General features: G+C 41.1%; 1 protein-coding gene across 1 annotated transcript in view; it reads right to left on the bottom strand.

The window, feature by feature from the left end:
- LOC132541787 (uncharacterized) overlaps positions 1-27734 on the bottom strand; it is a 148406-nt gene extending 120672 nt beyond the window's left edge. Inside the window, exons 1-10 of the mRNA XM_060202484.1 lie at positions 27713-27734; positions 27487-27540; positions 25064-25117; positions 21211-21315; positions 17582-17686; positions 16567-16662; positions 13473-13526; positions 11057-11110; positions 7204-7308; positions 262-315 (exon numbers count right to left, since the gene is read on the bottom strand). Coding sequence (XP_060058467.1) covers positions 262-315; positions 7204-7308; positions 11057-11110; positions 13473-13526; positions 16567-16662; positions 17582-17686; positions 21211-21315; positions 25064-25117; positions 27487-27540; positions 27713-27734 — 703 coding nt within the window. The remainder of the gene's footprint in view (positions 1-261; positions 316-7203; positions 7309-11056; positions 11111-13472; positions 13527-16566; positions 16663-17581; positions 17687-21210; positions 21316-25063; positions 25118-27486; positions 27541-27712) is intronic.

Raw genomic sequence — 27734 nt, 5'->3', positions numbered from 1 at the left:
CCCGGGCTGGAGCCCTGAGCCAGCACCTGAGTGCACCTGAGGGGGAGAGGGACTTCACAAGGCTGAGGAAGAGCTGTGAGTCTCTCCTTTTCTGTCCTACCTTCCTCTCTCTGTCTCCCTGTCTCTCACCCTCTATTTAGAGGGGCAAGCATATACCTACTGTGACTCACAGACAAGTGGAGATAATGAAATCAAGTGATAATCCTGATTAAAATTTTTAAATATTAAAAATATTTAAGTGTCAACTTGCTGGTGTCCTACCTTTGAATGACTTCTTGGATTCTCTGAGTGAAGTTTGGCTGGTCTTCCCAGAAGCTATAATGCAAAGCACACACTTTGTTAGACAAGATGCTCTATGCGGTTCTCATGGGATGGATCCTATCACCTATAATTCCAGAATAACTTTTCATATAATTAATGTTCTGATCACATACTCAGTGAAAAGTGGATATGAAAAATATAAAGTTCTACACTGTTGATTAAGCAATTTAAACACCCAAATGATTAAAAGATAATCAGGAGCAGCCAGACATGAAGTGAAGAGTCACCCCAACAAACCATCAGCTGAGCACCCCAGAAGGTAACAAAGGCATCCTCAGGACTCACCATCAACTGGCAGTGTTCTTAGAGGCTGCTGCTGTTCACTGTCTGTTAGTGCAATACCCATGTGGCTCACAAAATCTGGTACGGACTGCTTATCAATCTTTTCTCCTTTGGGAACATGAAATATTAAAATTCAGGAATGCTACAGAATAGATAATGATCTCTAATAGCAATGCTCCCAGAGGGATAGAGTGGGAAAGCTATCAGGGGAGGGGGTGGGATATGGAGATTGGGCGGTGGGAATTGTGTGGAGTTGTACCCCTCCTACCCTATGGTTTTGTTAATTAATGCTTTCTTAAATAAAAAATAAATAAATGAATAAATAAAAAAAAGAAAAGTTAAAAAAAAAAGATTTTAGTTATTTATGAGAAAGATAGGAGGAGAGAGAAAGAACCAGACATCACTCTGGTTGGTACATGTGCTGCTGGGGATTGAACTCAGGACCTCAGGACCTAAGGACCTCATGCTTGAGAGTCCAAAGCTTTATCAGTGTGCCACCTCCCGGAACACTCAAACAGCAGTTTTATCACACAAGTAAGGGTCCTCCTCAGCTGGCAAACTTCAAAGGCACAATCAGATATACTAAGCACTGAGGGCGGGGGTACTAGGCCAAATACACTAATTTATTTACAGGCCCAAAGTATGATTTTTGTCTTCTGACAATGAGTGGGAAAGAGGAGAATAAGTTTTACCTCACTGTGTAACTGTCTGCTTAATTAGGATGTCAGAATCAGGTCATTTATAAGTATTTTTGAAGTATTACTTAAACCTTATATTCTAAGACTTGCATTAACTTCTCACCTGTAATTGCTTGTATTCCATCCATCACCTTATCAAGATCAACTTCTTCTTTATCTGTAACAACAGGAACAAATAAAAACAAGTGACCCAGACTCAGAAAAGAAGTATTCATCTATTGTAGAAGATTTCTCTTTCCCAGTGTGTCCTATGCCAACCTATTCCCTGGACCACAGGCTGGCACCTGGCCAAATCCAGTAAATCATACAGTTTGTATGGATGCCTGGAGTTAAGACTCATTGTGACAATTATGTTTCTACAAATTTTATTATCTTTATTTATTTGGTAGATACAGCTTGATATTGAGAGGAAAGGGAAGATAGAGAAGGCAAGACAGCAAGAAACACCTGTAGCATTACTTGACCATTTGTGAAGTTATCTCCCAACAGGTGGGGACCTGAGTCTTGAACTTGGGACCTTGCACATTGTAATATGTGTGAACAAAAGGTGTGCCACCACATGGACCCCATTTATGTGTTCAAGGTCATATAATACAAAACGGACATTGTACTGTATTCAAATGATACAAAATTCAAATTCTGGGTCCATGTCAAGTTCTCTGTCAATGTGGACATTTGTGTACACACTGACTAGGGCTGCCTTAGTGCCACAATCCAGACGTGAATACAGTGACAGAATATTACAGTCAGTGAATCCTGCACTTTACATGATTGTCTGACTTTATAAAAGCACAGCCAGAATCTGCCCTAGAGGGTAGCCTCTATGGAGACTACACTGCACTCTTTTACTTGCTGAGGGCCATTAGGTACATAAAGATGTTCAGTATTTGTGGTCCGGAAGGTGGTGCCATGGATAAAGCACTGGACTCCTAGGCAGGAGGTCCTAGGTTCGATCCCTGGCAGCACATGTACCAGAGTGATGTCTACTGCTTTCTATTTCCTCTTATCTTCCCTCTCTCATTAAGACAATAAAAAACACAATCATCCACATTTATTTTTGAAAAACAGTGAGTCCAGAGCATTAAAGGCCCGGCTGGCAAGAACAAACCAACCAACAAATCAATCAAGAAAAAGAAAAATATTAGGGAGAGCAATGGTTCTTAATGTGAGAGAGGTAGAAGGTGGCTCACTCTGTTGGACACACACATCACATGAGCAAGGGCACAGGTTCAAGCCCAGGCTATGACTTCAGAGCATCTAGAAGGGGGAAGATTCACGAGGGTGGAGGAGTGCTGCAGTGTCTCTCTCTCTCCCCCTCCCTCTCTCTCTCTCTCTCTCTTTGTCCTGCTGTTTCTCATCCTTTATCTAGAGGAAAGAAAAGGAAATGGTCACCAGCAGTGGGGACATACAGACACCGAGCCGCAGCAGTGATGGTGATGACAAAAGAAAGTCATCGCAGTGCTCACTTTAAAGAGAGAAAGGATATCGGGATTTAAATAGGAAACATGTAGGATTTTTTTTTTTTTGGATAAAGCAGAATATAGCATATACATTCAAAATGTTCTATAATTTATTCTATGATATTTACTATAGCCATTCTAGGAGGGAGGGAGAGAGAGAGAGAGAGAAAGAGAGAGAAAGAGTGTGTGTGTGTGTGTGTGTGTGTGTGTGTGTGTGTGTGTGTGTGTGTGTATAAGAAGCATTAACCCACAGCCCTTTGAAAGTCACATATTTGGAGATTTTAACACACTTTTCTCACTTAATCAAGGAACATTTTGACTCCAAGTCTGTCCCAAAGAATTGATTTCAAAGACTTGAGCAACATAATTCGCTGGCTTGGCTTCAGATGTGTAGAATACAACTAGTTGCCATATATAGAATAGATTTACTTCTAAATTACCGGTAAAGCGCTACCAAAATGGAATGTCCTGTTGGAAATAATCAACATTAGAGTCCTACAATATACTATGACTATCCTGAGACTACAAAATCAATTATGCAACAACAAAGAGTTAGTGGTCAAAAGTTTGTAAACAACAACATGCCAGAGAAATTCCCAGACAAATATTATTCTTCAGCATCACTAGGAACAAACAGCAAAGAATACTGATAACTCAAAATGTATCAGTGAGCTTTTTTTTTTTCTATTGGCTGCAGAGTGGATTTGACATCAAGGAACTCAAATCTCATTTAAACGTTGATGATGTTTATTTCAAAAATGATCACCTGAATTCCATAAGCAAAGCTGGACTGAAAGGCTGAAAAGTGACTCCAGTACTCACCATTAAATGGTAGGTCTTCAATTAGCTTCTCAAGCTCCTTTTCTGTGAGCCTTACTCCCACGTTTTCTAGAAAACTTCTGACTCTACTTCTCTTGACTTTTCCTCCTTAAGAAAAAGGACATGAGGAGAGAGCAAAATTACCAGAATAGGAGAGGAAGCAATGTTGATGGTAGTTCATCCAGAAAAGTACACCCTTTACCACCTGAGGACCCAGGCTCATGCCAGTGTAAACTTCACGAGGGACGGCAGAGTGCTGTGGTCTCGGTCTCTCCTTCTCTCTCTAGTTTCCTCCTAAATATGAGGTGATGCATTTGCTCCATTTTTTATGGACCTCACTAGAACATATATTTTATTTATACTAACTATAATGAACATTAATTTATGGATTTAATTCGAAAACAGCACCTATTCTGTCTGTCAATAGGCAGAGCTATTTTCTTCTTGCTTTTTTATTTCTCCAATTAATTACCTATCAGTTACCTTTCAGCCTCATATTTTGCTGTTTACCTGGAATTTAATTATACACCGTGGGTTGCTTTGAAAAATATGAGAATATGGCAACTCCAGCAAAAACATAATAAGGAAACTATTATGTCCTAAAATACATTCTGAATGAAAAGGTCAAAAGCATAATCAGTTCACAGAAGAAGAGTAACAGTAAAATTCTAACCTAATTGTGACATCTTCTCTCAAAAAGGAAATAATATCCTTCCATCTGATGAGCAGCCAACAACAAATCACTAAGGAAAGCAATTGCCTGGGACCAGGAACTAGTGAGCAGGGGCCTACACAAGCCCCAGCTTCAACCCAGGAACTATAGCACGCCAGAGCTGAGCAGAGCTGTCTTCTCTCTCCCTCATACCTCAGTATAAGTAATTAATATTTTAATTGGTTAATATGTACCAATTGAAAGGCATGTATGCACTGATGCATTATTCACAATAACCAGGGAATAGAAGCAACCTAAGTGCCTGCTGACTGATCACTGGATAAAGAAGTTGTGGGACAGGGGCTGGGCAGTGACAGTCCCAGGTAAGTGCAATCCCTCTAAGCTCAAGGACCTGCACAACGATCAGGGTTCAAACCCTGGCTCCCCAACTACAGGGACTACACTTTACATGAGGTGAAGCAAGTCGGCAGGTGTTGCTCAGTCTCTCTCCCTCTCTATCCCTTCCTCCCCTCTCAGTTTCTTTCTATCCTACACAATAAATGGGAAAAAATTGCTGTCAGTAGCAGTAGATTCATAGGGCTGACCCCAAGGCAAGGGGTAAGCCTGGAGCTAATAATAGTAATAATAATAATAATAATAATAATGAAAGAAGAGAATGATGCGGAGAAGTAGTAATAGTTGTAGTTATGGTACATATATTCAAAGGAATACTCTTGGCAATTTTAAAAGATACTGTATTGTAAGGACAAAATAGATGTAATGGGAAGTGGTTATGATCTATGAAATAAGTACAGAGGTGAAAGAAACTACTGGATGGTTTCAATAATTGTATATAGAGAACTGAACCACATAAAGTTGAAAAGAAAACACAATCTGTGTCTAAGACACTGAGAGAACTACTCTAGTTGTCACTGGAGTGGGGTTGGGGGAGGAGGCACAGAACACGGGTGGCAGGCGCAGTATAGTGGAACTATAACCCTTTAGTCTCACTATCTTGGAAACCATTGCTAATCACTATAAACGTATGCTCCCTTTCTTAAACGAGTTGAAATACTGAGGGCTGACAAGTGGCTCACCCAGGAGTGCTCACATGTGGCTACACACATGGACCCGGGCTGGAGCCCTGAGCCAGCACCTGAGTGCACTTGAGGGGGAGAGGGACTTCACAAGGTTGAGGAAGAGCTGTGAGTCTGCTTTTCTGTCCTACCTTCCTCTCTCTGTCTCCCTGTCTCTCACCCTCTGTTAGGGTTGGAGAATAAATATGGCTGATGGTAGTCATGTGAATGTGCAGACATAGAACCACAGGGATAATCTCAATTAAAGATTTTAAATATCAGAAATATTTAAGTGTCAACTTCCTTGTGTCCTACCTTTGAATGACTTCACCGATTGCCTGAGTGAAGTAGGACTGATCTTCCCCGATGCTAGAATTCAAATGGCATAGTTTGTTAGCCAAAATAGTAAATGCAGTTCTCACAATGAAAATTATAATTTCAAGAACATTTGTATAAAATATGTTCAGATCACATCCTCTAGTAAAACATGGAGACTGAAAAATATAAAGTATTTCAGTGTTAATTAAGCAATTGTAAACACCCAAACAATTATTTATAGACTCTAATAAGGAGGTACCCATCTCATTCTTTTTTTCTGTTCAACAAATTAAAAAAGAACAACAACAAAAAGACAAATGACAAACTGTCTCGTGCTAATCCACTCTTCTATTTTCCTTCTTAAATTTTTTTTCACTGGTCAAAGAGATAACAGTAAAATATTTGTTTGGCCACTGCTAAATAATGAACAAAACAGTATCTTTATTAATGAAAATTTTTGTTGTTGTTGTCAGCAAGGCATAACCAATCTGGAATCATTTCTTCAGATACAAAGAGACAGAGACACCAGGTGCCAGATGCCACCAGGATGCCGGCCAGGCTTCCCTGGACTGAAGACCCCACCAATGTGTCCTGGAGCTCTGCTTCCCCAGAGCCCCACCCTACTAGGGAAAGAGAGAGGCAGACTGGGAGTATGGACCGACCAGTCAGCGCCCATGTTCAGCGGGGAAGCAATGACAGAAGCCAGACCTTCCACCTTCTGCATCCCACAATGACCCTGGGTCCATGCTCCCAGAGGGACAGAGAATGGGAAAGCTATCAGGGGAGGGGGTGGGATATGGAGAATGGGTGGTGGGAATTGTGTGGAGTTGTACCCCTCCTACCCTACGGTTTTGTTAATGAATACTTTCTTAAATAAAATTAAAAAAAATTTTTTAATGCTGAGAAAAAAAAGAGAGAGAGAGAAAGAAAGGGAGAGATGAGAGGAGAAACCAGAGCACACAACTTCCTTATGTGAACAATATGTTCCACCAAACTTGAGAATATATAAGAGATTCCTGTGGAACTAGCCAAAGGAACCCACACACACCTCTGTTCATAACACCACAATTAGCCACAGACTAAACTAGGAAACAATCCAGATACACAGAGGGAGCTGAATGACTAAGGAAGTTGTGGTCTATAGAGATCCACGGTGGAGCAGTCCTTGAAGGAACCATGTTAATAACATCAGACAGAAGGAGAAGCATCAACACGAGACAAAATTTCACTTACAGGTGGAGCTTAAGAAACGAGGAGGGAAAGGCAAAACACAGGGTGAAACTTGGACTAGACTTGGTCTGTGGCAGCAAGGCCAAGTGCAATCAGGGTGAGTGGGGTGGGGTTGAGAGGGCCTTGGGGGCCCAGTGCCTGATGGTGGAGGAACACCTGGGTGTATGGTGGAAGTGGTACAGGCAGACACCTCTCATGGAAAGACCAGGAAAATGACATCACTTCCAAACAATGAAAGAACAACTTCAAAAGATAATCAGGAGCAGCCTGACATGAAGTGAAGAGTCACCCCAACAAGCCATCAGCTGAGCACCCCAGAAGGTAACAAAGGCATCCTCAGGACTCACCATCAACTGGCAGTGTTCTTAGCAGCTGCTGCTGTTCACTGTCTGTTAGTGCAATACCCATGTGGCTCACAAAATCCGGTACGGACTGCCTATCAATCTTTTCTCCTTTGGGAACATGAAATATTAAAATTCAGGAATGCCGCAGACTAGAGAATGATCTCTAATAGCAGTTTAATCACACAAGTAAGTGACCTCCTCAGCTGGCAAACTTCAAAATCATTTTGATCTTGCTGGTATTTGAGAGCCTCTGTTGGACTTTTAAATTTAATTGTTAAAGTCTCAAAGACTATGAGGGAACTATAGTATTTATCATTGGGAGCGTGGGGGCACCTAATTTAGGAGGTGGGTGTGGTGTGGGAATATAGCCTGCAATCTTGTAATTCAATCTTAATTTACTTGGAAAACATGTAACTTGTTCAATTAAATAAACCATAAATCTTTGGGAACCATTTAATGAAAATATAAAGACAAAAACACAAGAGTTTTTAAAAATTAAGAAAGTATTATTTGATACTACAAATCTCATGTAACTTTCCAATCACCAGTAAAAGCTACCTATGCATTCATGAACTTATTTGTTGTAATCCTCTCACCATCTGTTACAAACAATACACTTAAAACCCCACAGGGCATGACAGTTGCCATTGCTCTTACCAAATTCTGTATTTGGTATTGTTTGGCTGCTAAATTTTATGTGACCTTGACACCTATTAAGTGGTATTCTACAATTATATAGTTCAGTGTTGTATCATACAAGCCCATCTTCTCCCTCCCTCCCTCGCTCCCTCTCTTCTTTCCTGCCTTCCTTCCTGCCTTCATTCGTCTTTCTCCTTTTCTACCAGCTGATCACTAGGACTCAGTGCTGCATGAAGACTTCCTGATCCCAGAAAGCTATGTCTGTATGTTTGATTGTTTAAAATCTCTATAGAGGCAGATAAATTGGAAAGAAGGAGGAGATAGAGAGGGGGAGAGACAGACCCCTGAAGCACTGCTTCATCTCTGCTGAAGATGCCTCTGAGTGTGGGGCCAGGGGCTGAACCCAGGTGCTGTAACGTGAGTGCTCTGCCTGCTGCACCAACCCTGGCACCCTGAAGAGGTTTTGTTTGTTTAATAGATGATCAGTTAGGGGCCAGGTGGCGGCGCACCTGGTTGAGCACATATGTTATATGCACAAGCTCAAGGACCCAGGTTCGAGCCCATGGACCAACCTGAAGGGAAAAGATTCACAAGTGGTGAAGTAGAGCTGCAGGTCTCTCTCTCTCTCTCTCTCTCTCTCTGCCTCTCTATCATTCACCTCACCCTCAATTTCTGACTATCCCTATACAACAAAAATTTTTTAAAAATTTTGAAAAGTGATCACTTTTTGGGAGATTTTCTCTTTTCAGATTGTCCACTTCAACACAGTGTTTTCACTAGTTGTTACAAATCAATGGGATGCCGTGTATTTGCAAACCACTGCCTGGTTTTGAGCATTATAAACTTATCAAGTTTTGACTTACTTTAGAAATTTGTTCCGTGTGTATTTTGCTTAGTAGAAACACTAGGCTCTAAATTCTAACAATACCAAGGCATACTGGACATACAGCAGCCTGTAATTTTAATCATACAACCTGCGAGTTGGCTAAAAGGAGTCTCCTCATAGCACCACCATCCCTGTCATGTCACAGTTACCATTTCTCTCCTGTAGTAAGAATATTTCAGATTCCTCAGCAAATTTCCTGGGGTCTCATAGGAGTGACTGTTGTCACCACACTCTCCCTAGATACTCAGCACTCACTCTTCTGACTGTCAGAAGTTTGTGCCCACAGAGCAGATCTTTCCTCCTCCTACACCACCAGTGCAACAGGGAGCCACTGTTTCAGCCTTTTTCCTAAGAGTTTGCCATTCCCCCATTCCACACAGGCTGATACCATCAGGTGGTATCAAAAACATAGCAGGTCTTTGTCTTTGTCTTTAGAGTCTGTTTTCATTTCCTGTGCGTATGTATCTAGAAGTGAAATACTGCATCACATCATTGTTGTGCTGGTTCTACCTTTAGAGAAAAGCTTTGTTTTCTTTTTTGTTGTTGTTATTGTTGTTGTTGTTGTTGCAGGGCTGGGACCTCTCACATTGTTGGTATGCATGAGACCCCTTCTGTTTCATTTGGTTTAAATCCCCCCTGCTTAACACTATTCTATTTACATAACCTCTTCATTCTATTTACATAATCACTGTTAACAAGTTCCACCCTCCCTCCAGGGCATTTGTGGTTCAGTGATAGGATTCTCGCCTAATCTGCCCCCTCCTTGTCACACTCTGATTTTCACCAGTCACTTTTCTCTCCACCCTCTCTATGTCACATCCTGTTTCCACTCTACTTGGGAAGTATATATAAAGACAGCATTGTGAGTTTTACAGTACCTTACCTTGAGTTTAGCTTAGCTCATCTTAGATTGTGCTGCGTCCTGCTTGAATAAAGAGATACTGCCTACAACCCAGCCATGAGTCCCGGGTCGTCTGTTACCCGCCCGTGAAGCCAGCCCAGCGAAAACAACATCACATCACAACTTCACCCTTAGGATCACTGCATCAGATAGTAGACAGACAGAGGGAGAGACATTGCAGCATTAGGGCCACTGCATCCCCATGTCTACCAGACCTCAAACATGGACTACAGCCATGGCAAGACACATGTCCTTCCAGATGAGCTCTCTCTCCAGCCCCGTTGTCCTTTAAGACAGACATTCTAGTAGGTTTTTGCGGTTGTTTCATTGTGTTTGTTTTTGAATGGAGTCAAGGTCTTACATATCCACGATGCCACCACCACCCTGCACAATAGTTTTCATCACCTCAGAGAGAGACAGAGAGAGATAAAGAGAGAGAGAGACAGAGATGCGAGCTGGCGTGAGAGTACAGCACTGCACCACCGCCCTTGGAACTCTGATGCACACTAAAGTCAACTTAACTGAGTAGGCTCTCTCCTGACATCCACAAGTGGGGTTATTTTGTTTTGGGGGTTCTTAGTGATGTGGAACACCCAGTTTGGAAAGCTTGCATGCTTTCTTCTTTTCTTGCCTGAGTACTGTAGCTGAGATTTCTCGTATACTACATGGGAGTGCCAACTCCACCAAAATGTATTGAGTTATTCATTCACTTATTTATTTTAAAGGGAGAGACACTAAAGCACTTATCTCAGTGCCATAATACTCCCATGTGGTGGTCATCATCAATAGGGCAGAAAAGCAAATGACAAAATGCAACATCTGTTTGTGAGTAAAGGTACTTTAAATTGGTGTGTAAGAAACATGGGTCAACTAGTAAAGACCATACATAGGGCAAGTGCACAGATCATGTTGTATTTGACAGTCAAAGCAGAGAACTTGTTTTCTAAGACCCAGTATAAGACACACAGTTCTGGCTTCTGGACATGCTGGGGACTGAACCTAGGGCCCTGGAGCCTCAGGAATGAAAGTCTTTTGCATAATCATGGTGCTGAATAGGATATATTTATGTGATCTCTATTTTACCATTTGTTGTTCATGATTATGCTGGTTACCCTCCACTTGTTTGTGAACTGTCATCTTTCCACCTATCACTGTTTTCTACTTTTATCCTTCTGTGACAGAAAAGAGTGTATGTTCCTACCATGTAAAACTTGCTATGTTTACAACAGCATATGATCCAACTGCTAAGAAGAAACTGAACTGAAATCCTGTTACAAAGTGAAGGTGGTCAAATGTACAAGAATTTGATAAATTATATAGATTTTCCATCCAGTAATAATTAAAATGACAATATAAGAAAAAATTAAAAACCTTAAATATAATTCAAGTACTGCTTAAATTATATTCTTAGACTTGTACTAACTTCTCACCTGTAACTGCTTGTACTCCACCCACCAACTTATCAAGATGAACTTCTTCTTTACCTGTAACAACAGGAACAAATAACAACAGGAAAGTAACCTAGACTCAGAAAAGAAAGTATGAAACCCATCTATTGTGGGAGACTTCTCTTTCTCAATGCATCCTTTTCCCTATTCCCTGGACCACAGGCAGGCCACTGGCCAAATCCAGCACATCACACATGTTGTAGGAATGCCGGGAGTTAAGACTCATTGTGACATTTATGTTTTTCTTTGAATCCATACAATACAAAATGGACAGTAAAACATCATGAGATTAACCCACCAACACCAAGTGTGATTCATCCCTGGGAAACAGGGAGAGTTCAACATCTACAAGTCAATCATTCAATCCACCATATTAACAGAAAGAAAGTTAAAAAACACAGGGTCTCATCAATAGATGCAGAAAAAGCATTTGGCAAGGTCTAACACCCACTTATGATAAAGGCCCCTATGAAATTAGCAGTGGAAGGAAAATTTCTCAACATAAATAAGACTATCTATGAAAAAGGCATGGCTAACATCACACTCTAGGGTGAAAACTGAAAGCTTGCCCCCTAGAAACCAGAACTAGGCAAGGATGTCTCTCCTCTCTCGTTCTCTCTCTCTCTCCCTCCCTCCCTCCCTCTCTCTTTCTCTCTCTCTCTCTCTGTCTGTCTCTCTCTTTCATTCTCTCTGTCTCCATAGTTAAAAACCGAGAAATAGTTCCCAGGGGCTTACCATAATAACTCCAGTGTTCTTAGATGGTGCCAAAGCACTATAGTTTCTAGTTTGACTGCATAATTTTTGTAAATTTTTGAGGGGTTAATGGTTTAAAGTATAGACTATTTTCCCTCCTTTTTATCCCTCACTACTCCCTTCACCAAAGGGAGGTGTACCGATTCCCACCCCCACAGAAAACCACTATGGTTCTCCCATAGGACATGCCACTGGCTGTCCACAATCACCACTTCTATTGAACACATTCCTAGATGTCCTCTCCATCACAATCAAGCAAGCAAGACATATGAAAGGAATTAAAATAGGAAAGGATGAAGTTCAAATTATAATTATTTGCAGGTGATATCCTGGTATGTGTAGAGGACACCCAAAAACTCTGACAAAACTACGGAATATCATCAATAGATTAAGTAGCAGGTTTCAAATCAATACGCATAAATCTGTTGCACTTCTTTATGCAAAGCACATGAGAAAAGGGACCTAAAGGAAGTAATCCGATTTACACTGAATCCAAAAGCATAAAGCACCTAGGAATAATTCTAACAAAGGAGGCGAAGGACCTTTTCAATAAGATGATGTTATGGGAGTCTTTTATTCCAAAAGAGATGCTCAGTTTAAATCTCCATCTTTCAACACAAGTCACTAGTTAATGCAGATATATCTAAATATACAGTCAGTAGTGCTCATGTAAAGAGATCCCTGTCACTCTAATAGCCACGTCATCATAATGCAATAGTTACAAGAATGTGAATTATCAACACAAAGAAAATGAGGGTTGTACGTTTTCTTCTCCATTCAGATCTTATTGACACTAGTCCAAATATTTCTGTTACCAGATAAGGACTCTGAGCATCTTTAAATAACTGCCAGGGCCAGAAGATGGCTCAGCTGGTAGAGCACACACTGGGCCACGTGAGCTAACTGTGTTTGCACGTCTGGCCACCACATGGGACACCTGCCTGGGGAACATTACAGTGGAGTAGTGCTGGGGTATCTCTCCTCCCCTCTGTGTCTCTCTATTCCTGTCTCTCACCCTCTGAAAAAAAGAATTCCACAGGAGGTACATGAATCACGCCTACACGGAGCCCCTGCCATAACCCTAAAAACAATAAAATTAGTTATAAAATAGCGATCTGTATTTTGGCAGACCCAGCAAGTCAAGGGGAGGGTGAAAGGAGCTTGGTGGGGAGTAGGAACTCAGTTTCCTGAGAAGGAGGAAAAAGGGCAAGTGAATGGTGGGCAAGGCCTGCTGACACCTAACTTGGGCCAGCAACCCATGAGTAGCTAGAAGATGTATGTGACAGTAACCTTACAACAGTTCCTCAATCACGTGCTTTCTAAAAATAAACGATTGGCCAAAGGAAGTGTGTAGTCATCTATAGTGTCAGCACAGTTTTAACTACCTCTAAAATATTGCCTACTTCCGACATAGTAAAAGTGAAATGTTAATGCAACATTAAACGATAAAGAAGTTGCTTCAGAGACACAGACTGAAATTATGTTGCTAAAGTGTAGGGAGCCAAAAGTCTAAGAAATTCAATAAATTGCAAAAAATATTTTATCAAATAAAAATTAAAATGACACAATAAAAAAATTTAAAGTCTTTAGTATAACTTGAGTGTTACTTAAGCTTTATATTCGTAGACATGTATTAACTTCTCACCTGTAACAGCTTTTACTGCATCCATCAACTTATCAAGATCAACTTCCTCTTTATCTGTAACAACAGGAACAAACATGAACTAGAAAGTCACCTAGATTCAGAACAGAAAGCATAAAACCTACCACATCAGCTATTTTGCATGGATGCCCGTGAGTTAAGACTCAGTTATACGTTTTTTTAAATCCAAACACTAGAAGGAGGACATTGTACTGTATTCAAATGATATGAAACTCAAATTCTTGGTCCATGTCAAGTTCTCTGTCAATGTGGACATTTGTGTACACACTGACTAGGGCTGCCTTAGTGCCACAATCCAGACGTGAATACAGTGACAGAATATTACAGTCAGTGAATCCTGCACTTTACATGATTGTCTGACTTTATAAAAGCACAGCCAGAATCTGCCCTAGAGGGCAGCCTCTATGGAGACTACACTGCACTCTTTTACTTGCTGAGGGCCACTAGGTACATAAAGATGTTCAGTATTTGTGGTCTGGGAGGTGGCGCCATGGATAAAGCACTGGACTCCTGGGCAGGAGGTCCTAGGTTTGATTCCTGACAGCACATGTACCAGAGTGATGTCTAGTGCTTTCTCTCTTTCCTATCTTTCCTCTCTCATTAAGACAATAAAATTACAATCATCCACATTTATTTTTGAAAAACAGTGAGTCCAGAACATTAAAGGCCTGGCTTGCTAGAACAAACCAACAAACAAATCAATCAAGAAAAAGAAAAATATTAGGGAGAGCAATGGTTCTTAATGTGAGAGAGGTAGAAGGTGGCTCACTCTGTTGGATACACACATCACATGAGCAAGGGCACAGGTTCAAGCCCAGGCTATGACTTCAGAGCATCTAGAAGGGGGAAGATTCACATGAGGGTGGAGGGGTGCTGCAGTGTCTCTCTCTCTCTCTCTCTCTCTTGCTCTCTGTCTCTCATCCTTTATCTAGAGGAAAGAAAAGGAACTGGTCACCAGCACTGGAGTCATGCAGACACCAAGACTAGCAGTGATGATGATGATAAAAACAAAGTCTGAGCAGTGATCACATTAAAGAGAGAAAGGATTTAAAAAGGAAACAAAGAATTTTTCCATAAAGCAGATTCTAAGAGTTAGATTCAGAGTGTTCTAAAATTTATTCTGTGCAATTTTATGTATCTGTACTACAGTGTGTGTGTGTGTGTGTGTGTGTGTGTGTGTGTGTGTGTGTGTGTGTGTGTGTGCAAGTAGCATTAACCCATAGTCACATATTTGGTGATTTAAAAACCTTTTCCTGCTAAGTTATTAAATATGTTAACCCCAAATCTGTCCCAAAGAATTGATGTCAAAGACTTAAGCATCATAATTCATTCACTTGACTTCAGAAAAGTAGACTACAACTAGTTGTAATATATATAAATGTGTATATGTATATATATATGTATATATATATACATATATATATATATTTACTTCTAAAAAACATGCAAAAGGCTACCAAATTTGAGGCTATTTATAAATAACTATATCTTAGATGCTCACAGGACTCATTGCTTCTGGTATCCCTATTCAATATTGTATGTGATTTAATACTTAAAAAAATCATTATTAGAAATGCATGGACAAATTAACCCCAATGTTGGAATTCAAAGAGTTTACACATTTGAAACATTAAGTGCTTAAAGCAATTACATGACACTGGAAATCCTAAAAAGGGATATTTCAAATAAATCAAGTTGCCAAGTATCCTGGTTATTAGAATATTTATCCAATGCATTCCTAACCTACAAGACGGCAAGGAACATTTCTCATTTCTTAAAAATCTGTATTTTGGGAGTCGGGCTGTAGCACAGCGAGTTAAGCACAGGTGGCACAAAGCACAAGGACCGACATAAAGATCCCGGTTCGAACCCTGGCTCCCCACCTGCAGGGGAGTAGCTTCACAGGCGGTGAAGCAGGTCTGCAGGTGTCTATCTTTCTCTCCTCCTATCTGTCTTCCCCTCCTCTCTCCATTTCTCTCTGTCCTATCCAACAATGACAACAACAACAATAATAACTACAACAATAAAACAACAAGGGCAACAGAAGAGAATAAATTAAATAAATAAATATTTTTAAAAATCTGTATTTCCCAGTGCTAGAACCTCTGGTGCCTTGCTTGTTTTCTCTCGTGCTTCACCTGATCCATACCATTTGCTACTGCACCTGCTAACCTGAACCAAATCAGTGCACCCAGTGCCACCTCGACGTGCTTCACGTTGGACTGGGTCCAGAGATGCCAGGCCTGGAATGTCCACCATCCAGCTCCCATACTCTGGGGAGACCGTTCCTAGCTCACAGGACTCCTAAGTTCCATTTCAGGTGGTTCAACTCCTAACAAAGCTACAGAACACAGATACAGACCAGGGCCCAAGAGATAGGGCACATGTGCACACGCATCCATAAATGAGGGAAAACATATTCCTTAGAGTCAAAGTGTGCAGGAGCCTGCAGTGAGGAGACTTAGACTCAGTAACTTCAGCAAGCAAGTTAAAGGACCTAAAAAACACACCATGAAGAACTTAATCAAATATTTTCTACTTAGGCCTACTACATACTCTCCTCACGTACTCATATATCACTTCCCTCAGTCACTCTCACTCTGTCTGATAAATTAAGGGCTACAAAAGCTGGATAAGGGCAAGGGACTGACCCACTTTAATGACGGCACTTTAGGTCACTACCAGGTCACCCTTTCATCCAGGGCCCTAGTCAGGGAATGCAGGGATTACCACAGAGACAGGATGGACCTAGACCTCTAACAGCTGCCCGGGTCCACCATCACTGGTCATCTCCATCAGGGACAGCACCATGAGCTCTCCTGTGGGCCTCTACAGGAACGTGCCCTCACTGTAGAACAACAACGGTAGAAACTGCCCCACACTCTGAAGGGAGGCTGGTCACTCAAGGAAGACTGACCCTGAAATGAGAGAAGCCTAGAATGTTCCTGGCTGTGACCATGCACTGTGAGCTCAGACTGACAGAGATGCAGAGGTTACATGGGCTCCTGGCTAAACATGAATACACATGGGCCTCAGGTCAGATTGATGGGGTTTACACTTAACAATATTCACATACTTTCCCCATATTTGGGAGCTATCTCTGCCCTCAACTGGCTTTCTAGTTCTATTCTGAACTCTAATACCATCTGCCCAGGCAATACCTTTAGCCAACCTGCATGTCAACTATCAGACTCAGACAAAAACGTGTCAAGTCATGGGCCCCTAGGAATGTACCAAAATAGCCTTCCTAGGTTCTTCCCATACGAAGACCCTTAGTTCCATCTGCTCTATTATTATCTTTAGGTTCCTGTTTATTAAACAGTTTTCCTGCTTCCTATCTTACTGCTTTTCAGCCCCCAAGTTGCAGATGCTACCATGATGCCAACCTGACTCTTCTGAGCAGAGGTCCTCACCAATGAGTGCTGGGCCTCACCTCCCCAGATCCTGGCCACACAAGGAAAAGATAGACACAGGCTGGTTGTTTGGACCCACCTGCCCCTGTCCATGTCCAGTGGAGAAGCAATTACAGAAGCCCGACCTTCATCCTCCCACACCTCATAAAGATCTTTAGTCCATGCTCTCAAAGGGATAACGAATAGGAACGCTACAAATGGAGGGGATGGGATAGGGAACTCTGGTCATGGGATTTATATGGAATTGTACCTCTCTTCTCATACAATCTTGTCAATCTGTATTAAATCAGTCATTCAGAAAAACAAGCTAAGGAATGCAGTATTCTGTTTTAATAACCAACATTAAATGATAAAACACAGTTACTATCCTAGACTAATAAGTTATGATTGGAATGTAACAAAAAATCATACAAGAAAAGTATGTGGGAACATAAGCATGTCTGGGTATTTTCTAAACAAACACCCTAGTAACTGCAGCATTATTTGCTATCAACAGCAAAACATACTGATAACTTACAATTATTTCCAGGAGCCCTTTTTTCTAATGACTACAGAATGGACCTGAATCCAGAATCTTTAATTTCTTTTAATGTCAGTGATTCTCATTGTAAAAACTAAGCACCTGAATTTCATAAAGAAAGCTCAACTGAAAGGCTGAGAAGTGACTCCGGCACTCACCACTAAATGGTAGGTCTTCCATTAGCTTCTCAAGCTCCTTTTCTGTGAGCCTTACTCCCACGTTTTCTAGAAAACTGTTGACTCTACTTCTCTTGACTTTTCCTCCTTAAGAAAAAGGACATGAGGAAAGAGCAAAATTACCAGAATAGGAGAGGAAGCAATGTTGATGGTAGTTCATCCAGAAAAGTACACCCTTTACCACCTGAGGACCCAGGCTCATGTCAGTGTAAACTTCACGAGTGACGGCAGAGTGCTGTGGTCTCGGTCTCTCCTTCTCTCTCTAGTTTCCTCCTAAATATGAGGTGATGCATTTGCTCCATTTTTTATGGACCTCACTAGAACATATATTTTATTTATACTAACTATAATGAACATTAATTTATGGATTTAATTCGCAAACAGCACCTATTCTGTCTGTCAATAGGCAGAACTATTTTCTTCTTGCTTTTTTATTTCTCCAATTAATTACCTATCAGTTACCTTTCAGCCTCATATTTTGCTGTTTACCTGGAATTTAATTATACACCGTGGGTTGCTTTGAAAAATATGAGAATATGGCAACTCCAGCAAAAACATAATAAGAAAACTATTATGTCCTAAAATACATTCTGAATGAAAAGGTCAAAAGCATAATCAGTTCACAGAAGAGTAACAGTAAAATTCTAACCTAATTGTGACATCTTCTCTCAAAAAGGAAATAATATCCTTCCATCTGATGAGCAGCCAACAACAAATCACTAAGGAAAGCAATTGCCTGGGACCAGGAACTAGTGAGCAGGGGCCTACACAAGCCCCAGCTTCAACCCAGGAACTATAGCACGCCAGAGCTGAGCAGAGCTGTCTTCTCTCTCCCTCATACCTCAGTATAAGTAATTAATATTTTAATTGGTTAATATGTACCAATTGAAAGGCATGTATGCACTGATGCATTATTCACAATAACCAGGGAATAGAAGCAACCTAAGTGCCTGCTGACTGATCACTGGATAAAGAAGTTGTGGGACAGGGGCTGGGCAGTGACAGTCCCAGGTAAGTGCAATCCCTCTAAGCTCAAGGACCTGCACAACGATCAGGGTTCAAACCCTGGCTCCCCAACTACAGGGACTACACTTTACATGAGGTGAAGCAAGTCGGCAGGTGTTGCTCAGTCTCTCTCCCTCTCTATCCCTTCCTCCCCTCTCAGTTTCTTTCTATCCTACACAATAAATGGAAAAAAATTGCTGTCAGTAGCAGTAGATTCATAGGGCTGACCCCAAGGCAAGGGGTAAGCCTGGAGCTAATAATAGTAATAATAATAATAATAATAATAATAATAATAATAATGAAAGAAGAGAATGATGCGGAGAAGTAGTAATAGTTGTAGTTATGGTACATATATTCAAAGGAATACTCTTGGCAATTTTAAAAGATACTGTATTGTAAGGACAAAATAGATGTAATGGGAAGTGGTTATGATCTATGAAATAAGTACAGAGGTGAAAGAAACTACTGGATGGTTTCAATAATTGTATATAGAGAACTGAACCACATAAAGTTGAAAAGAAAACACAATCTGTGTCTAAGACACTGAGAGAACTACTCTAGTTGTCACTGGAGTGGGGTTGGGGGAGGAGGCACAGAACACGGGTGGCAGGCGCAGTATAGTGGAACTATAACCCTTTAGTCTCACTATCTTGGAAACCATTGCTAATCACTATAAACGTATGCTCCCTTTCTTAAACGAGTTGAAATACTGAGGGCTGACAAGTGGCTCACCCAGGAGTGCTCACATGTGGCTACACACATGGACCCGGGCTGGAGCCCTGAGCCAGCACCTGAGTGCACTTGAGGGGGAGAGGGACTTCACAAGGTTGAGGAAGAGCTGTGAGTCTGCTTTTCTGTCCTACCTTCCTCTCTCTGTCTCCCTGTCTCTCACCCTCTGTTAGGGTTGGAGAATAAATATGGCTGATGGTAGTCATGTGAATGTGCAGACATAGAACCACAGGGATAATCTCAATTAAAGATTTTAAATATCAGAAATATTTAAGTGTCAACTTCCTTGTGTCCTACCTTTGAATGACTTCACCGATTGCCTGAGTGAAGTAGGACTGATCTTCCCCGATGCTAGAATTCAAATGGCATAGTTTGTTAGCCAAAATAGTAAATGCAGTTCTCACAATGAAAATTATAATTTCAAGAACATTTGTATAAAATATGTTCAGATCACATCCTCTAGTAAAACATGGAGACTGAAAAATATAAAGTATTTCAGTGTTAATTAAGCAATTGTAAACACCCAAACAATTATTTATAGACTCTAATAAGGAGGTACCCATCTCATTCTTTTTTTCTGTTCAACAAATTAAAAAAGAACAACAACAAAAAGACAAATGACAAACTGTCTCGTGCTAATCCACTCTTCTAATTTCCTTCTTAAATTTTTTTTCACTGGTCAAAGAGATAACAGTAAAATATTTGTTTGGCCACTGCTAAATAATGAACAAAACAGTATCTTTATTAATGAAAATTTTTGTTGTTGTTGTCAGCAAGGCATAACCAATCTGGAATCATTTCTTCAGATACAAAGAGACAGAGACACCAGGTGCCAGATGCCACCAGGATGCCGGCCAGGCTTCCCTGGACTGAAGACCCCACCAATGTGTCCTGGAGCTCTGCTTCCCCAGAGCCCCACCCTACTAGGGAAAGAGAGAGGCAGACTGGGAGTATGGACCGACCAGTCAGCGCCCATGTTCAGCGGGGAAGCAATGACAGAAGCCAGACCTTCCACCTTCTGCAACCCTCAATGACCCTGGGTCCATGCTCCCAGAGGGACAGAGAATGGGAAAGCTATCAGGGGAGGGGGTGGGATATGGAGAATGGGTGGTGGGAATTGTGTGGAGTTGTACCCCTCCTACCCTACGGTTTTGTTAATGAATACTTTCTTAAATAAAATTAAAAAAAATTTTTTAATGCTGAGAAAAAAAAGAGAGAGAGAGAAAGAAAGGGAGAGATGAGAGGAGAAACCAGAGCACACAACTTCCTTATGTGAACAATATGTTCCACCAAACTTGAGAATATATAAGAGATTCCTGTGGAACTAGCCAAAGGAACCCACACACACCTCTGTTCATAACACCACAATTAGCCACAGACTAAACTAGGAAACAATCCAGATACACAGAGGGAGCTGAATGACTAAGGAAGTTGTGGTCTATAGAGATCCACGGTGGAGCAGTCCTTGAAGGAACCATGTTAATAACATCAGACAGAAGGAGAAGCATCAACACGAGACAAAATTTCACTTACAGGTGGAGCTTAAGAAACGAGGAGGGAAAGGCAAAACACAGGGTGAAACTTGGACTAGACTTGGTCTGTGGCAGCAAGGCCAAGTGCAATCAGGGTGAGTGGGGTGGGGTTGAGAGGGCCTTGGGGGCCCAGTGCCTGATGGTGGAGGAACACCTGGGTGTATGGTGGAAGTGGTACAGGCAGACACCTCTCATGGAAAGACCAGGAAAATGACATCACTTCCAAACAATGAAAGAACAACTTCAAAAGATAATCAGGAGCAGCCTGACATGAAGTGAAGAGTCACCCCAACAAGCCATCAGCTGAGCACCCCAGAAGGTAACAAAGGCATCCTCAGGACTCACCATCAACTGGCAGTGTTCTTAGCAGCTGCTGCTGTTCACTGTCTGTTAGTGCAATACCCATGTGGCTCACAAAATCCGGTACGGACTGCCTATCAATCTTTTCTCCTTTGGGAACATGAAATATTAAAATTCAGGAATGCCGCAGACTAGAGAATGATCTCTAATAGCAGTTTAATCACACAAGTAAGTGACCTCCTCAGCTGGCAAACTTCAAAATCATTTTGATCTTGCTGGTATTTGAGAGCCTCTGTTGGACTTTTAAATTTAATTGTTAAAGTCTCAAAGACTATGAGGGAACTATAGTATTTATCATTGGGAGCGTGGGGGCACCTAATTTAGGAGGTGGGTGTGGTGTGGGAATATAGCCTGCAATCTTGTAATTCAATCTTAATTTACTTGGAAAACATGTAACTTGTTCAATTAAATAAACCATAAATCTTTGGGAACCATTTAATGAAAATATAAAGACAAAAACACAAGAGTTTTTAAAAATTAAGAAAGTATTATTTGATACTACAAATCTCATGTAACTTTCCAATCACCAGTAAAAGCTACCTATGCATTCATGAACTTATTTGTTGTAATCCTCTCACCATCTGTTACAAACAATACACTTAAAACCCCACAGGGCATGACAGTTGCCATTGCTCTTACCAAATTCTGTATTTGGTATTGTTTGGCTGCTAAATTTTATGTGACCTTGACACCTATTAAGTGGTATTCTACAATTATATAGTTCAGTGTTGTATCATACAAGCCCATCTTCTCCCTCCCTCCCTCGCTCCCTCTCTTCTTTCCTGCCTTCCTTCCTGCCTTCATTCGTCTTTCTCCTTTTCTACCAGCTGATCACTAGGACTCAGTGCTGCATGAAGACTTCCTGATCCCAGAAAGCTATGTCTGTATGTTTGATTGTTTAAAATCTCTATAGAGGCAGATAAATTGGAAAGAAGGAGGAGATAGAGAGGGGGAGAGACAGACCCCTGAAGCACTGCTTCATCTCTGCTGAAGATGCCTCTGAGTGTGGGGCCAGGGGCTGAACCCAGGTGCTGTAACGTGAGTGCTCTGCCTGCTGCACCAACCCTGGCACCCTGAAGAGGTTTTGTTTGTTTAATAGATGATCAGTTAGGGGCCAGGTGGCGGCGCACCTGGTTGAGCACATATGTTATATGCACAAGCTCAAGGACCCAGGTTCGAGCCCATGGACCAACCTGAAGGGAAAAGATTCACAAGTGGTGAAGTAGAGCTGCAGGTCTCTCTCTCTCTCTCTCTCTCTCTCTCTCTGCCTCTCTATCATTCACCTCACCCTCAATTTCTGACTATCCCTATAGAACAAAAATTTTTTAAAAATTTTGAAAAGTGATCACTTTTTGGGAGATTTTCTCTTTTCAGATTGTCCACTTCAACACAGTGTTTTCACTAGTTGTTACAAATCAATGGGATGCCGTGTATTTGCAAACCACTGCCTGGTTTTGAGCATTATAAACTTATCAAGTTTTGACTTACTTTAGAAATTTGTTCCGTGTGTATTTTGCTTAGTAGAAACACTAGGCTCTAAATTCTAACAATACCAAGGCATACTGGACATACAGCAGCCTGTAATTTTAATCATACAACCTGCGAGTTGGCTAAAAGGAGTCTCCTCATAGCACCACCATCCCTGTCATGTCACAGTTACCATTTCTCTCCTGTAGTAAGAATATTTCAGATTCCTCAGCAAATTTCCTGGGGTCTCATAGGAGTGACTGTTGTCACCACACTCTCCCTAGATCCTCAGCACTCACTCTTCTGACTGTCAGAAGTTTGTGCCCACAGAGCAGATCTTTCCTCCTCCTACACCACCAGTGCAACAGGGAGCCACTGTTTCAGCCTTTTTCCTAAGAGTTTGCCATTCCCCCATTCCACACAGGCTGATACCATCAGGTGGTATCAAAAACATAGCAGGTCTTTGTCTTTAGAGTCTGTTTTCATTTCCTGTGCGTATGTATCTAGAAGTGAAATACTGCATCACATCATTGTTGTGCTGGTTCTACCTTTAGAGAAAAGCTTTGTTTTCTTTTTTGTTGTTGTTATTGTTGTTGTTGTTGTTGCAGGGCTGGGACCTCTCACATTGTTGGTATGCATGAGACCCCTTCTGTTTCATTTGGTTTAAATCCCCCCTGCTTAACACTATTCTATTTACATAACCTCTTCATTCTATTTACATAATCACTGTTAACAAGTTCCACCCTCCCTCCAGGGCATTTGTGGTTCAGTGATAGGATTCTCGCCTAATCTGCCCCCTCCTTGTCACACTCTGATTTTCACCAGTCACTTTTCTCTCCACCCTCTCTATGTCACATCCTGTTTCCACTCTACTTGGGAAGTATATATAAAGACAGCATTGTGAGTTTTACAGTACCTTACCTTGAGTTTAGCTTAGCTCATCTTAGATTGTGCTGCGTCCTGCTTGAATAAAGAGATACTGCCTACAACCCAGCCATGAGTCCCGGGTCGTCTGTTACCCGCCCGTGAAGCCAGCCCAGCGAAAACAACATCACATCACAACTTCACCCTTAGGATCACTGCATCAGATAGTAGACAGACAGAGGGAGAGACATTGCAGCATTAGGGCCACTGCATCCCCATGTCTACCAGACCTCAAACATGGACTACAGCCATGGCAAGACACATGTCCTTCTAGATGAGCTCTCTCTCCAGCCCCGTTGTCCTTCAAGACAGACATTCTAGTAGGTTTTTGCTGTTGTTTCATTGTGTTTGTTTTTGAATGGAGTCAAGGTCTTACACATCCACGATGCCACCACCACCCTGCACAATAGTTTTCATCATCTCAGAGAGAGACAGAGAGAGATAAAGAGAGAGAGAGACAAAGATGTGAGCTGGCGTGAGAGTACAGCACTGCACCACCGCCCTTGGAACTCTGATGCACACTAAAGTCAACTTTACTGAGTAGGCTCTCTCCTGACATCCACAAGTGGGGTTATTTTGTTTTGGGGGGTTCTTAGTGATGTGGAACACCCAGTTTGGAAAGCTTGCATGCTTTCTTCTTTTCTTGCCTGAGTACTGTAGCTGAGATTTCTCGTATACTACAGGGGAGAGCCAACTCCACCAAAATGTATTGAGTTATTCATTCACTTATTTATTTTAAAGGGAGAGACACTAAAGCACTTATCTCAGTGCCATAATACTCCCATGTGGTGGTCATCATCAATAGGGCAGAAAAGCAAATGACAAAATGCAACATCTGTTTGTGAGTAAAGGTACTTTAAATTGGTGTGTAAGAAACATGGGTCAACTAGTAAAGACCATACATAGGGCAAGTGCACAGATCATGTTGTATTTGACAGTCAAAGCAGAGAACTTGTTTTCTAAGACCCAGTATAAGACACACAGTTCTGGCTTCTGGACATGCTGGGGACTGAACCTAGGGCCCTGGAGCCTCAGGAATGAAAGTCTTTTGCATAACCATGGTGCTGAATAGGATATATTTATGTGATCTCTATTTTACCATTTGTTGTTCATGATTATGCTGGTTACCCTCCACTTGTTTGTGAACTGTCATCTTTCCACCTATCACTGTTTTCTACTTTTATCCTTCTGTGACAGAAAAGAGTGTATGTTCCTACCATGTAAAACTTGCTATGTTTACAACAACATATGATCCAACTGCTAAGAAGAAACTGAACTGAAATCCTGTTACAAAGTGAAGGTGGTCAAATGTACAAGAATTTAATAAATTATATAGATTTTCCATCCAGTAATAATTAAAATGACAAAATAAGAAAAAATTAAAAACCTTAAATATAATTCAAGTGCTGCTTAAATTTATATTCTTAGACTTGTACTAACTTCTCACCTGTAACTGCTTGTACTCCACCCACCAACTTATCAAGATGAACTTCTTCTTTACCTGTAACAACAGGAACAAATAACAACAGGAAAGTAACCTAGACTCAGAAAAGAAAGTATGAAACCCATCTATTGTGGGAGACTTCTCTTTCTCAATGCATCCTTTTCCCTATTCCCTGGACCACAGGCAGGCCACTGGCCAAATCCAGCACATCACACATGTTGTAGGAATGCCTGGAGTTAAGACTCATTGTGACATTTATGTTTTTCTTTGAATCCATACAATACAAAATGGACAATAACACATCATGAGATTAACCCACCAACACCAAGTGTGATTCATCCCTGGGAAACAGGGAGAGTTCAACATCTTCAAGTCAATCATTCAATCCACCATATTAACAGAAAGAAAGTTAAAAATCACAGGGTCTCATCAATAGATGCAGAAAAAGCATTTGGCAAGGTCTAACACCCACTTTTGATAAAGGCCCCTATGAAATTAGCAGTGGAAGGAAAATTTCTCAACATAAATAAGACTATCTATGAAAAAGGCATGGCTAACATCACACTCTAGGGTAAAAACTGAAAGCTTGCCCCCTAGAAACCAGAACTAGGCAAGGATGTCTCTCCTTCCTCTCTCTCCCTCCCTCCCTCCCTCCGTCACTCTCTCTCTCTCTCTCTATCTCTGTCTGTCTGTCTCTCTCTCTTTCATTCTCTCTGTCTCCATAGTTAAAAACCGAGGAATAGTTCCCAGGGGCTTACCATAATAACTCCAGTGTTCTTAGATGGTGCCAAAGCCCTATAGTTTCTAGTTTGACTGCATAATTTTTGTAAATTTTTGAGGGGTTAATGGTTTAAAGTATAGACTTTTTTCCCTCCTTTTTATCCCTCACTACTCCCTTCACCAAAGGGAGGTGTACCGATTCCCACCCCCACAGAAAACCACTATGGTTCTCCCATAGGACATGCCACTGGCTGTCCACAATCACCACTTCTATTGAACACTGTCCTAGATGTCCTCTCCATCACAATCAAGCAAGCAAGACATATGAAAGGAATTAAAATAGGAAAGGATGAAGTTCAAATTATAATTATTTGCAGGTGATATCCTGGTATGTGTAGAGGATACCCAAAAACTCTGACAAAACTACGGAGTGTCATCAATAGATTAAGTAGCAGGTTTCACATCAATACTCATAAATCTGTGGGACTTCTTTATGCAAAGCACATGAGAAAAGGGACCTGAAGGAAGTAATCCGATTTATACTGAATCCAAAAGCATAAAGCACCTAGGAATAATTCTAACAAAGGAGGCGAAGGACCTTTTCAATAAGATGTTGTTATGGGAGTCTTTTATTCCAAAAGAGATGCTCAGTTTCTCCATCTTTCAACACAAGTCACTAGTTAATGCAGATATATCTAAATATACAGTCAGTAGTACTCATGTAAAGAGATCCCTGTCACTCTAATAACTCATGTCACAATGATGTAACAGTTATAAGAATATGAATTATCAACACAAAGAAAATGAGGGTTGTACGTTTTCTTCTCCATTCAGATCTTATTAACACTAGTCCAAATATTTCTGTTACCAGATAAGGACTCTGAGCATCTTTAAATAACTGCCAGGGCCAGAAGATGGCTCAGCTGGTAGAGCACACACTGGGCCACGTGAGCTAACTGTGTTTGCACGTCTGGCCAACACATGGGACACCTGCCTGGGGAACATTACAGTGGAGTAGTGCTGGGGTATCTCTCCTCCCCTCTGTGTCTCTCTATTCCTCTCTCTCTCTCTCTCTGAAAAAAAGAATTCCACAGGAGGTACATGAATCACGCCTACACAGAGCCCCTGCCATAACCCTAAAAACAATAAAATTAGTTATAAAATAGCAATCTGTATTTTGACGGACCCAGCAAATCAAGGGGAGGGTAAAAGGAGCTTGGTGGGGAGTAGGAACTCAGTTTCCTGAGAAGGAGGAAAAAGGGCAAGTGAATGGTGGGCAAGGCCTGCTGACACCTAACTTGGGCCAGCAAACCCACGAGAAGCAAGAAGATGTGTGCCCGTGACAGTAACCTTACAACAGTTCCTCAATCACGTGCTTTCTAAAAATAAACGACTGGCCAAAGGAAGTGTGTAGTCATCTATAGTGTCAGCACAGTTTTAACTACCTCTAAAATACTGCCCACTACTGACATAGTAAAAGTGAAATGTTAATGCAACATTAAACGATAAAGAAGTTGCTTCAGAGACACAGACTGAAATTATGTTGCTAAAGTGTAGGGAGCCGAAAGTCTAAGAAATTCAATAAATTGCAAAAAATATTTTATCAAATAAAAATTAAAATGACACAATAAAAAAAATTTAAAGTCTTTAGTATAACTTGAGTGTTACTTAAGCTATATATTCGTAGACATGTATTAACTTCTCACCTGTAACAGCTTTTACTGCATCCATCAATTTATCAAGATCAACTTCCTCTTTATCTGTAACAACAGGAACAAACATGAACTAGAAAGTCACCTAGATTCAGAACAGAAAGCATAAAACCTACCACATCAGCTATTTTGTATGGATGCCCGTGAGTTATGACTCAGTTGTAGGATTTTTTAAATCCAAACACTACAAGGAGGACATTGTACTGTATTCAAATGATACGAAACTCAAATTCTGGGTCCAT

Source organism: Erinaceus europaeus, chromosome 12 (assembly GCF_950295315.1).
Source record: "Erinaceus europaeus chromosome 12, mEriEur2.1, whole genome shotgun sequence".
In the NCBI taxonomy this organism is placed as follows: Eukaryota; Metazoa; Chordata; class Mammalia; order Eulipotyphla; family Erinaceidae; genus Erinaceus; species Erinaceus europaeus.
This window is presented reverse-complemented; position numbering and strand designations above follow the sequence as displayed.